The 12,966-nt window shown below is 48.9% G+C and overlaps 1 protein-coding gene across 1 annotated transcript in view; it reads left to right on the top strand.

Moving 5' to 3' along the window:
* Positions 1–10,492, top strand: part of ST14 (ST14 transmembrane serine protease matriptase) — a 28,574-nt gene extending 18,082 nt beyond the window's left edge. The window contains exons 16-18 of the mRNA XM_075527883.1: positions 8,001–8,275; positions 9,500–9,636; positions 9,968–10,492. Of these exons, the coding sequence (XP_075383998.1) occupies positions 8,001–8,275; positions 9,500–9,636; positions 9,968–10,129 (574 nt within the window). The 3' untranslated portion in view covers positions 10,130–10,492. The remainder of the gene's footprint in view (positions 1–8,000; positions 8,276–9,499; positions 9,637–9,967) is intronic.
* The last annotated feature ends 2,474 nt before the right edge of the window (positions 10,493–12,966 follow it).

The following is a 12,966-nucleotide window of genomic DNA, read 5'->3' as shown; positions in this document are numbered from 1 at the left end:
CAGGTAAGTGGAGCAGTTGATGGCCATGAGTTGTAGAAATGCAGCCTCTTCAGCCCATGTCTGTCTGCTTGTCTGTCTGCCTTGCTCAATTTTCCACCCTGTGTGGAGATGACTGTCCTTGGGGACTGATAGGAGTTCCCTTGAGAATTTGTTAAAATCGATTTTTATTTTGGCGTAAGTGTAGATTTAGAGATTTGTAAAGTGTGCAGATTCTCAACCACTCCTCATTGGCTGTGTGATCCTGGGCAAGTACTCAGACTAGTGTTTAAGAGTGCCCACATACCTTTCACTGGGTTTCCCCTAACGTTGACATGGCGTGATGCTCAGCATTAAGCTAAATTGGTCCATTACTGCTAAGGAAACTCCAGCCTTGCCTGGGATTTCTCCAGATTTTACAATGCTGTCTTCTTAACTGTTCTGAAGTCTCGCAGAATGACCCACTGCATTTTACTCTCATGTTACTTCAATCTCCTGTGGTCTGTGACAGTTCTCGATTTTTTCTTTCTTTTGGGTTGTATCTTTTAAAAAAATTATTTGTTTTTAGAAATTTAAAAATATTTATTTATTTATTTATTTATTGGGGGGCTTTTACAATCTTATGACAACCCATCATTCAGTTGTATTAAGCACACTTGTACATATGTTGCCATCAACATTTCCAAAACATTTTCTTTCTGCTTGAGCCCTTGGTATCAGCTCCTCTTTTTACCCCCTTCCTTCTCTCCCTCCCATTCTCGTGAATCTTTGATCAATTATGTATTATTGTTGTTATTTCGTGTCTTACACTGTCCATTGTCTCCTTTCACCCACATTTCGGTTATTTGTCCACTTGGGGGTGGGGTGGGGTGGGCTATATATCCAACCTTGTGATGGGTTCCCATTTTCTCCCCCTCACCCCCAATTCCCACCTCACCATCCTGCTACCCTCCTGATATTTCTACTCCCACTACTGTGACTGAGGGTTTTATCTGTCCTGAAGCCCATGTGTCGAAAGCTATTATCTGTACCAATGTGTGTACTCCAGTCTAGCCAGATTTGTAAGGTAGATCTGGATCATGGTAGTGGTGGGTGGGGGGTAGGAAGCATTCAGGAATTAGGGGAATGATGTCTGTTTCGTCAGTTCTCTACTTCACCCTTGTTGACTTGTCCCTTCCTTGTAGTCCTTCTGTGGGGGATGTCCAGTTGTCTAAAGATGGGCTTTGGGTTTCCACTCTACTCTTTCACTTCGATATAATTGTTTGGTTTGAATCTTTTGATACTTGATAGATGATGTGCTGCTTCCATGTGGACTTATTTGCTTCCCTGCTAGATAGTTGCTTGTTTAACTTCAAGCCTCTAAGACCCCAGATGCTATATCTTTTGATAGCCGGGTAACATCCACTTCCTTAACCACATTTGCTTATGTCCCTGCTTTGTCTTCAGCGATCATGTCAGGAAGGTGAGGATCAAAGAAGGCCAGGTTATTAGAATATAGTGCTCTTGAGTTTCAGGAGGCCTTAAGTAGAGGCCCAAAGTCCATCTGCTACCTTAATACTTAACATATAAATATATGTACCGTATACACTTGAGTATAAGCTGACCTGAATATCCGCCGAGGCTCCTAATTTTACCACAGAAACTGCATTAAAAATGTGCTGAAAGGGAGCAGTGGGGTAGGAGGGGGGAAAAATGAGGAGCTGATACCAAGGGCTCAAGCAGAAAGCAAATGTTTTGAGAAGGATGATGGCAACACATGAACAAATGTGCTTGACACAATGGACGTATGTATGCATAGTGATAAGAGTTGTACAAGCCCCCAATAAAATGATTTTTAAGTGCTGAAAAAAAATTAGGCTTATACTCGAGTTTTTGGCCTCTATCCCTTTCATTATAAATTAGTATATTTACATACATACCTGCCTGTAACTATACCTCAATAAACAGCTTTTGCCTCTCAATCTGTTCTCTCATTCTTTCATGATCTGGGCATTCTTGACTATGAGTGCCTGGTAGAATGTCCCCCCATCTGGGTTTGCAGATGTTTTCCTCATGATTAGACAGAGCTTCTAGGTTTTTAGGAAGACCACAGAGTGGGGAGGTTCCCACCTTAAAATTATTTTTCTCACAGTTCAGGAGGCGAGAAATCTAAAATCCAGGTTTTGGCTGTTTGTCAATTCCCACCTTGTAAGTAATTTCAGGCATTTTGCGGCTTGTAGAGAATCCTCACATGCCATCTGTCTATGCTCATCTCTGTATCCAGACTGCTATTTATATAACCCAAAAGTGATTAGATTTCATGTCTACACTGGCATGACCTCCAGATTTGCTTTGTTTGTATTGCGTTGTGACAAGTGATTACAGTGGGGTGTGCACACAGGTTAGAGGAGTGAGAGTGCTGTTACTGTGTGTGAACAGGGCACACTGTTTCACCCATCACACTGGGGAAATGACGTCACTATGACTAGTCACTGATAATGTTAACCACCACTATTTTGTTGAGGTATTTGCCAACTTTCTCTGCTACTAGTGTTCTCCTTTCTGCATTTCTATTTTTTGCATGTCAGTCACTAAGTCCAGTTGAAGCTTGACCTCTGGAGGACAGAATGTCCACTAAGGAAGGGGAGATAACCCGAGTTCTGGGAGATTTGCCTCTCCTCTCCTGTTTCTTTGGCTGAATGACTCACACTTAGTTGATGTTTATTGTTTATTTTGTACATTGGATGATGACTTGATGCCCTGTTATTGACTTGGCTGCTCACATTGTTCCAGATTTGGCCTCTGGGTTTTATTTTTGACATGGCACAATCTTTTTTAAACAGTTCTATTGGCATATAATTAAAAATATGGTTCAATTTTATTAAAAAGTTGTACAATACCACCACAATCAATTTTAGAACTTTTCTTCCTTTCTTGTAGTAATTGCTATTTGCTCCTCAATCCCCCAACATCCCCTACCATAATTCCAACAAATCCAGTTACTGCCTCTCTAGATTTACCTATCTTGCTTTCTTGTATACAAACACACCAAAAAGCCCAACAAGAATAACAAAGTAAAACAGAAGAACTTCAATAGAAAATAGAACAAATTTAAAATGGATCAAAAGGGAGATCAAATGATCAGGTGTTAAATTTTAACCTAACTGCACCTGCAGTAATCCGCACATTTGTTCTTTGAGCCACTGCCTTGTGCTTCAGAGCCCTGGTGGTGTAGTGGTGACGTGTTGGGCTGTGATCCGTATGGTTGGCAGTTTGAAACCACCAGCAGCTCCAAGGGAGAAAGGGCTTTGTACTCCCATAAACAGTAATAGTCTAGGACACCCACAGGGGATGCTGTAAGACAGCATTGCCACTCCATGGCAGTGAGGTTTTCTGAGCCATGGGATCTTGGCCATTACTTGATTGATTTTGTGTCTCCGTCCCATCTTAGAAGGGGCTGTTCTGCCTTGAAGGACTGTTTGCAGCTGAAATGGCACAATCTCACGGCGCTTGGCTCAAGGATTGGTGCGTTGTCAGCTGTCTGAATGTCCGCTATTACCAATCACACTCACCCAGCCATCCTAGTTAAAGTTCAAGGAGGGGTTTCTTGAAGTGGACACCTCGTGACTCACTTCTTGGCTCCCCAATTTATTACTTAGGAATTTTATGTGTTATTATTAATCATTTTTTTTAAAAAAAGCATTTTGAATGTTGTGTCCAATGTGCTTCTGACGGTGCTTGAGCGTCACTACTTCCAATCAGCAGTTCAAAGGCAGCTCTTGTTAGGTGACAGAGAAATCCCATGCTTTCGGGGGTACGTGCAGTAACCGGTGGTGAATTCAGTGAGTCTGAGCCCTAATAGCAGAGGATTAAAGTCTCAAAGGGGAGAGTAGTTTGTGAGTTCTGGGTGAGACTATAGCCATTTTGATTAAAGCCAGCCATGCTTGCATATAAACAATTTTGTTATAAATGTATTATTCTCTATTTCGACTGTTTCCAAGGGTCCAAACAGGAGTTCGGAATGTTAATTACTGCTTGAATGATACTTGGAGTTGGATTAACCTCCAACTTTCCTGGACACTGATGAGACAGGTCATCTGGAAAGTAGGAGTCAAGATGCTAAATTACAGGATTCGTATGTACGCACTGTGTCTGTGATTAATATTGAAACCGACTTAAAGGTCCGACCACTAGCTGCTGCAACTGATCAGTGAAGGGGTGAGAATCAGTTTATGTGGATTGGTAGATCTTTAAGACCATGAGAGCTCTCTCAGATACTGCCTTGCTTTCCAACATCCTGGGCCGGGCTTTTATACCCCTCTGGGTATCAATCAGTACATCAGTATTGTTACATTCTTTTTCTGAGTTATACAGTCTACGTTTCAATGAGCCACAGGATTTACACCCTGGGACATGGGTGCCCCCCTGTCCCTTCAGACAATATTAATGTTCTCCAAGGAGACATCTGTCTAAGGGCACGTTCTTTCATGCATGAGCTCATAACCCTCTGGTTTCCTTCAAGGCTGGTTCCTTTATTTTAAATTCGAGTTAATGATATAATAATACAGCACTAAATCACTCAGCCTATATATTCTGGGAGAGCATACACATGGAAAAAGTTTAGGAAGAAAGATTAAAGGGATTAAACATAGTATGTTCCTCATCTTCTTAGATAATACTTGGTTTTAAAAACTTATTTTCAGAAATCCTCTTAAAACCCTTCTTTCAATATTGCTAGGGAAATTGGTATAAATACTACTTGGAAACTGGCTCGAGTCAAACACCCATTAAACAGCTTGATTCCGTTGGATGCTCCACTAGCTTGCTTCCTAAAATAAAAAAAAGACTTATTTTCTTTTTCCAGTCCACTGGGAGTGGCTCCTAATTAGGCTCCATTGCTCCAGGGCACAGACCTGAGATTTAGGGTAACATTGACTAGCGATTCCAGGCTCAACCTCTTTAATAACCGCTTGACTTTCCTTAGCCCTCATGGCATAGTGGGTTACCTGTTGGGCTTCTAACCACAAGGTGAGTGATTCAAATCCACCGGCTGCTCTATGGGAGAAAGATGAGGCTTTCTGTGTCCATAAAGATTTACAGCCTTGGAAATTCCTAGGGATAGTTCTGCTCTGTTTTATGGGATTTCTATGAGTTGGGATCAACTCGATGGCAGTCATTTTTTACTTTTCTTCAGAGGTCATAAAGGACACATATTAATTTGTTTTACGGAGAAGATAAAGCAGTTCTTTATGCTCTTTTTGTCATACAAATTTTCTATGAAAATTTTGTTTCCAACTTACTATTTTGAAAAATCTTCAAACCTTCAAAATGAGTTTAAAGGGAAATGAAAAGAGAGGTTGTTCTTGATCGCCTTTGCAGTCGTTTTTGCCGTTTCCACACATGCTTGCATTTTCTGAGCCATTTACTGAGTCTTCTCTCTGAGGACCCCAGTCTGTCTCCAAGGACAAGGGTGGGACAACTGTGGCATTGACCGCTGCTGTCCGGATTGCCCTTCGCTGTCAACATAGTGTATTTCAGAGCCACTTAATCTTGGGCCTCTTTAGCCTTTTGTGTCTCTCTTTAATCTAGAACATGTCTCCTAAGCCTCTTGTTTTTGGTCTCTTTGGGGCAGTGACATCTTGTGGGGTGAGGAGTCAGAAATTTTGCAGCTTTTCTATGTGAATTTCCCCCGTCATTGCCCATGATTGGATCTAGACGTCAGGAAACATTACCTGGGGGATGTGGCGGCCGCGTAGTGCATCACATCACAAGGCACCTGATGTCCTCTGGATGGGGACAGTCACTTGGTTCAGGTGGTGGTACCTCAGGTTCCCCCATTACAAAGATCTTTCTCCCCCTTGATAAATCCTGTTCCCGATGGTTTTAATATCTGTTGATGAATTTTGCGTGCATTGGTTATTGCTTTAATAAAGGCAAAAGAGTCTTAAAAAAAAACAAAAACCAACCCCCAAAGCTTTCTATTGTGATTTGGGTGAAAGTTTACAGAGCAAATTGGTTTTTCCCTCAACGATTCATGCACATTTTGTTTTGTGACGCTTGATTATAGTCCCCATAATTCCATTTGGCTTCCTTTCCTGCCTGCCGAGCTTTATCCTGGGCAGGTGCTGCGCTTTGAGCTTGAAGGCGTGGTCGATGCAGAGCCTTACCTCCCGGTTTTATTGTGCGCTCTGTAAACCTGTCTATTGTCTGGCTGAACACTGAGCCTGGGGGTGAGTTAGATCCAGCCTGAAAGGCTCATTGCCTCAGGAGGCCCACAGTAAACCTGGTCCTTTTAAGATTTTGAGTTCTGTGTTTTGCGTTCTTGTCCAGCTCTAGTCAGGACCTCCCGTCACGGTCCCATTTGGAGCGGTTGTCCGTGATGGGCAGCACCGCCTCCTTGTTCTGGTCCTGGAACCTGGAGTCTGCATGGTCTCTTCTCCTTTGGCTGCTTGTTCCCCTCTGTTCTAAATGGTCAGAGACCAATACTTGTAACGTACGTGACTTTGAAGACAGTTGCTACTCGTCAAAGTAAGATGTAGAAGATGATCTTTGTGGAGATGATCATTGCTTACTGTATCCTTCTATAATTAGTTCCTTGAGATTTCTTTGGGAAGACTAGCTTTCCCTCTCCCTTTATAAATGATTTTGAAGTTGTTTTTTAGACTCAGATGGACTCACGGTTCCCCTTTTAAACGATTCAATCTGCATCGTAATTTACTCTTGCTGTTTATTTTACTGTTCACCTGATTCTGAATTTGACATGTGAAAGCTTTTAGCTCTTTTTGACTCATTCTCATCAGGTTTTGTGCACTCACTAACTCTCTGGTCAAACAAGACATTCCAGGATTTATTTGGCTTCCCCTGCCCCAGCCCTACAAATAGCAGTTCCCCCAAGCAACCCGGCTCCCATTCCCGGAGCAGGAGGCCAGGAAGCCGGTGTCTGGGTGTTCCTGGGGACACGATTGCCTTCCCACTGTTCTGTTTGGTGTTCCTCTTCAGCAAATCCATTCAACTGCTCAATTTTTTCCTGCCTGGTTTCTTTTTCTTTATTCTCTCTTTTTAAACCGTGGTCAATGGCCGTAGAACAAAACAGTGCCGGTTCCCATGTCTGCCCGTGGTGGTCGTGTGGCATTAATGGTAATCACCGTGTTGTACACCTGTCACGATGGTATCCAATTTTTTTTAATCACCTTTAAAGGACACTCGGTGTCCCCGAAGCAAAGAGGGCTTTGTCCCGTACACCCTCCCCTGGTAACTACTAATACACTCTGATAAGCTGGCCCGATAGCCTCCAGTTCCAATCCACCAACTGGGTCTTCCTCCCCTCCCCCAACTCTGTATTTGTGTTTCTGCTCGTGATTGACTGCTAACCTGAAGGCTGGCGGTTGGTCCTTACCCCCATGGTGCCACAGTATGCCCTGTGATTGCCCTGTGGAGGGGCTCCATGCTGTACTACACGGGTCCCCGTGAGTCAGAATTGATTAGACAGCAGGTTCCTGTACGGAAACTGGATCCTAACAGCACCAATATGTTACTCATTTCCTCAGTCCTGGTGTCCATGGTAAAGGTTCAGAATTTCCAGACCTCCTCCACCACCAGCCACAAATCCAGTTTTCATAGGCTTTTCCAGCTTGTTTTGCTCTTTGAATATGTACTATTGTATAAAAATTATGTGAAAGACTCTTTTATCCCGTCTGTGAAATGAGATCCACAGCTTTGAGTATTTTCGTACTCAGATAAGAAGAATGCACTCAGAGTTGAAGATAAGAGGTAGATGGTAAAGTGGTGCAGTAGAAGGCCCTCCATAGAGCTTACTGTGTAGGGATAAGGCCAAGTAAGAGTTGTAGCGGACTGTCGCTGTCTACTAGAAAGTTGCTGGTCTCTTCCTTCCAGGAAGGCAGTGGGTCCCTCCCCACAGCCCCCCAAAGCGTTCCTCCCCACATGAATTCCTGTGTAAGCTGTGCTCTCTGAGAATACCTGTGTGTCCCCCACTCTGCTCCCACTGGGCTGCTCTTTGAACCCCCATCAATGCCCTCTCTTCGCAGTTACTCAGACCCCACCATGTGGACTGCCTACCTGGGCCTGCACGACCAGAGCAAGCGTAGCGCCCCCGGGGTGCAGGAGCACAAGCTGAAGCGCATCATCCGCCACCCCAACTTCAACGACTTCACTTTTGACTACGACCTGGCCCTGCTGGAGCTGGAGGAGCCGGCTGAGTACAGCAACGTAGTGCGGCCCATCTGCCTACCAGATGCCACACATGTCTTCCCTGCTGGCAAAGCCATCTGGGTCACAGGGTGGGGGCACACCAAGGAAGGAGGTGAGTGTTAGGCTGAAGCCAGGGACCCCAGCCTCCCGGGCCTTCAAGCCCCTCTGTCCGCAGAGTCCTGCGGGCAGTGGGCGGTTTGTCTCTGGCACCTCTCCCGGGCAGGAGGAGGTCATTCCGGAGCCACGCGGAAACTTCTAGGGAAAGGAGCCAGGGCTTGGAGACAGACAGAAAAGAGAGAAAGAAAAGAAGCAGGGCCGTTTGTAGACCAGCCAGGACTGCATGTCTGCCCTTACTTGTGATGTCCGAGATTTAGGGCACAATGCCCTCCCGAGAGGGGCACATGGTGGGGCGGTTAGCTGCCTTGCCCAGATTCAAGCACTTAGCTGAGGCAGGCATGGCAAGTAAGGTCCAGATGACGGCTCCCTCCCAAAGAGACCCGAGGGCACGTGAAAGCTGATAGGGAAGGCCCACATGCTGGGCCCGCTCTGTCCGCACAGCCTGGCCTCTGCCCCACGCCCTCTCGGAAGCCTCAGAGGGAGGCCATACACACGCTGTTGTATTTTAAATCCCATCTATAAGCCAAGTATCCACTTGGCTGAAAAGTTCACAAAGTAGAGAGGCAAAAGGGAAGTGACCCGGCTTAATGACCGAGTGGTCACACCTTCCGCTGCTAGCACCAATGCTAGTGGTTTGAAGGCACCGCCACTCCGTGGGAGAAAGACAGACAGCCTCCAGAGCTGGGTCGCTCTGAGTGGGAATCGAGTTGAGGGCAATAGGTTTGGTTTTCATGGTTTGGGAGGCCCCACCGCCCGGCCACGACGCGATCTTTTCTTCTAGGCGCCTCTTTCTTAATTTCCTCACACGCCGGAGCATATATTGGAGCTCCTGTCACCAAGCACCGATACGCCAGAGAAACCAAGCTCCTGGCCATTGAGTCACTGCTGACTCACAGGGCCCCTGGGGGTTTCCAAGACTGAAACTGTTTACAGGAGGAGAAAGCCCAGTGTTTCTCCCGAAGGGCTTCTGGTGGTTTCAAACTGCCGACCATGCGGATGGCAGTCCAGTGTGTAACCACTATACCATTTGTTACCACATCTAGTTGAGTGACATCCCACCCAGGGGCTGTGTGCCCAATCACAGGCATTTGGGGTGCTCCCAGCACCTCGCTATTAAGGCGATCGTCATGGGGAACATCTTGGGGAAAGCTGTTACCCCCATGGCATTGCTTCCTTGGTGTGGGATTCCCTGGTCACGCTGCCCCTGTCTCTCTCCCAGGCTCCGCGGCCCTGATCCTTCAGAAGGGTGAGATCCGGGTCATCAACCAGACCACGTGCGAGGGCCTGTTACCACAGCAGCTCACTGCCCGCATGATGTGTGTGGGCTACCTCAGTGGGGGTGTGGACTCCTGCCAGGTGGGCAGGGCCCCATGCAGGGTGGGGGACCCCACTTGGCAAAGGATAGGGAGGGGTAGGGCTTGCCCACCTGAAGGGAAGGATGATGACCTGGTTGGAGGGCCCCCAAGGGGCTGGAAATGGTTGTGGGCAGCGTGCGGACATGTGGGGTGGTTGGTGTACATGGGAAGAGGGGCCTCTATGGTGGGGGAAGGTGGGTGGAACTTCATCCAGCAGGGTGGCAGAACAGCCAGGGATGGGCCCTGGTGACTGTTGGCTAGCCTAGCCTGGGTGAAGGGGCTCGGGAGAGGGCGGGCAGGGCACTCATATGGAATGGCTGGTTCTCCCACAGGGTGACTCTGGTGGCCCTCTGTCCAGTGTGGAGGCAGACGGACGGATCTTCCAGGCCGGCGTGGTGAGCTGGGGTGAAGGCTGTGCGCGGAGGGACAAGCCCGGCGTGTACACGAAGCTCTCGTTATTTCGGGACTGGATCAAAGAGCAGACCGGGGTGTAGCAGCCAGTCAGCCCACGGGCCTCAGCGTGCACGCCTGTGGACTGCGGACAGTGGCTAACCTGCACCCCTGGGACCCTCCTGAGCCCAGACTGTGACGTGAGTCGCCACGACTCCGATGAGGACCCTAGGGTGCTGAACCTGCCTCCTCAGCCTCCGAGTGGGGTGGGGACTGGGAAGAGAAACAACCCAGAGTGGTTTGAAGACACAGCCCCAAGCTGGGCCCTAGTGCTCCCCTGGAGATGGGGCCACCTCTCTGAGGAGCTGCTGTCACTTCCCCTCCTTGGTCTCTTTGGATCGGGAAGCCCGGGGCCACTCTTCAGAAGACGCACACCACAGGACCCTGGAAATGGACGGCGCTGAAACTTGGTCCAGTGTGTGCATTCGTGTATATGAGTAAAAGAGTTTGTTTCTTTGTAGGTTGATGGTTTTTTTTTTTCCTACTGGAGTCAGTGGGCTGCCCCACACCACAGCCCCATCTTCCAAAAACCCGGTTACATGCCGTTGAGCACAGACACGCAAACCCGCTCCCCAAAGTCAGGCCGGCCCTGGAGTGGGCAACCAGGCCTGCGTGTCTGCTCCTATGGCCCACAGGGTGGCTGAGCTTAGTGGGGCAGTGTCCTGATGGGGGGCGGGGAGGGCGGTTCTTGGTGGGGATTGGGTTCAGCAGCCGTCTGGCCCAGAAGGGAGAAGAAAGAAGCTTTGTTACAAGATAGAGCCAGTCACAGAGGTGGACATTGTCGTCGTGTGTGGACGAGCGGGCTTGCGTGGATTCTGTCTACGTGGGGTGGCCCAGGAGGACCCTTCCAAGGACTTGGGAAGGAAGGGGTTACGGAGCCCCTACCCTGGGGCTTTGAAGTGACCTCTTGAAGGACATGGGAAGCTGTCTGTCGGACTGGGGGCAGGACCAAAAGAAGGAAGTAGTAAGAGAAAACAGGTGGTTAGACCACCACTGTCCTGAATCCTCTTGCCACCTTCTCGGTCTAGCTTGGGTACATAGGAGATGCTGCTGCACAGGAGCAGATAGGTGGATTAGGTGACTGGCCCGCTGAGAATGAAAGAAAAGGCACCACCTGGGGAGATTGCTTACAGGGGGTGGGGTTTCCGCCGCCTCTGAGCCTGAACTTTCCCCCTTTGAGGGAGGGGCAGTGTCACCCCAGACTTTCTCCCTGCCATCCAGGGCCCCAGGGGAGGGAAGGGAAAGTGGATCTGGGCTTAACACAGGGTTGGTGTGTGTGGGGTGGGGTGGGGTGGAGGAAAGTTGGCTTAAATGCTGTAAATAGCGCTCCTTCCCACCCCTGCTGTGGCTTCCGCTCCCAATGGTTCTGACGGAGGGCCCGGGTGTGAACTGGAGATGCGCCATGCGGCTGATGTGGGGTCTGCTGACTCAGCCAGCCGGGGCGCGTCTGGTCGTGAGTGAGGCTGCCTGCAGTGTGTCTCAGGGACGCCCACCGAGCACCCCACTCCTGCTGGGCCCTGACATCTCCCTGGAACCTCGGAGGCAGACAGGCAGGGCCTGGGATGATATGCACCACAGGTGAGCCTTTGTCCCCAGCCCCTCCGCAGCTCTGACTTGAAGCTGGCAAGGCGGATCAGACCCATCATGGCCCACCTGTGGAGCAGAGGACCGTGCCGGTTCCTTGTTAGTCCTCCAGGGCCACTGTCCCCCCACTCTAGGAGTCTGTGGTAGGTCTTGGGGTAGTTACTGGACATCGCTTGTGTCCATGCTTCTCAACATGAGGTCCCCATGCGGGAGAAGCAACCCGTCTTTGGGACCATGTTCTCCGGCTTCACCCACCTTTCAGAACCCACAGCCATGTTACAGTCGGAGCACACTCGGCTTGGAGAACCACTGCCTTATCCATGTTCTTGTCACCCATAGAGTGTGTGCCCGGACCAACACCTTCAGCATCAGCTGGGAGCAACACCTTCAGCATCAGCTGGGAGCTTGTTGGACATCAGTGCGTGGCAGCCACCCTCGCTCCCCCTGGGGCCCGGCTGTTGAGGCGCAGAGGGGGTATGAGAAACACCAGTCCCTGGTGTGCTAAGACGTCTTGGGTGGTTCTGGGGCAGGTTGGGGGCCACAGTCCAGTCGATGGGACACTTCCTGGTGAGGGTATTAGGAGCAGCCCTGGTGGCTTGTAGAAAGTGGGACCCAGCAGAGGGGGGAGGTCTAAGTGCCCCGTGAGGCAGGCAATAGACTCAGTCACTCGCAACCTAGCCTTGTGGGTGTTGTCTCCCGACAGGCAGCACGTGAGCCATGTCATGTGGTCCACTCGTGCCCAGCCCTGGGCTTTCGGGAATGCTGGGCCTGACACCCCGGGCATCCTCTCTGGAAATCTGCCTGCAGTTAGAGAAACATTGGATGCCTAGAAAAATCAATGAATTGCCAGTGTTTTAAAGAAGTGGAGGTGGGGGAAATCCCGAAGCTTGTGTGTGTGTGTGTGTGTGTGTGTGTGTGTACACAAAAGGTGATGTTGGTCTTAAAATGTGTGTGTGTGTGTGTGTGTGTACACAAAAGGTGATGTTGGTCTTAAAACACGCCTATCATTTCTTTGACACTTCTCCCGCCTAAAGGGGAAGACCAGGTCTCCTCTTTCGTGTGATGGGATTTAGTAAGCTCTTCTAAGGAATAGCTGTGGCAGACATGATGGTGTACGACTTTCAAGGCTCGGTCCTAGAAGGCAGGAATCTGCCTCCTTGCTCTCTTTGGGACCACAGCCGCCATGCTATGAGGACGTTTCAAACCCCGTGTCCTGTCCACAGCTAACACCAGCTTTCCAGCCACAAGGGTGAGCCACTGGAGATGAAGTCTCCAGCCCCAGGCGTGCAGACAGGAC

This window comes from Tenrec ecaudatus, chromosome 12, assembly GCF_050624435.1.
Source record: "Tenrec ecaudatus isolate mTenEca1 chromosome 12, mTenEca1.hap1, whole genome shotgun sequence".
Classification (NCBI taxonomy): domain Eukaryota; kingdom Metazoa; phylum Chordata; class Mammalia; order Afrosoricida; family Tenrecidae; genus Tenrec; species Tenrec ecaudatus.
The sequence above is the reverse complement of the archived record's forward strand: the minus strand, read 5'-3'. Positions and strand labels throughout refer to the sequence as shown.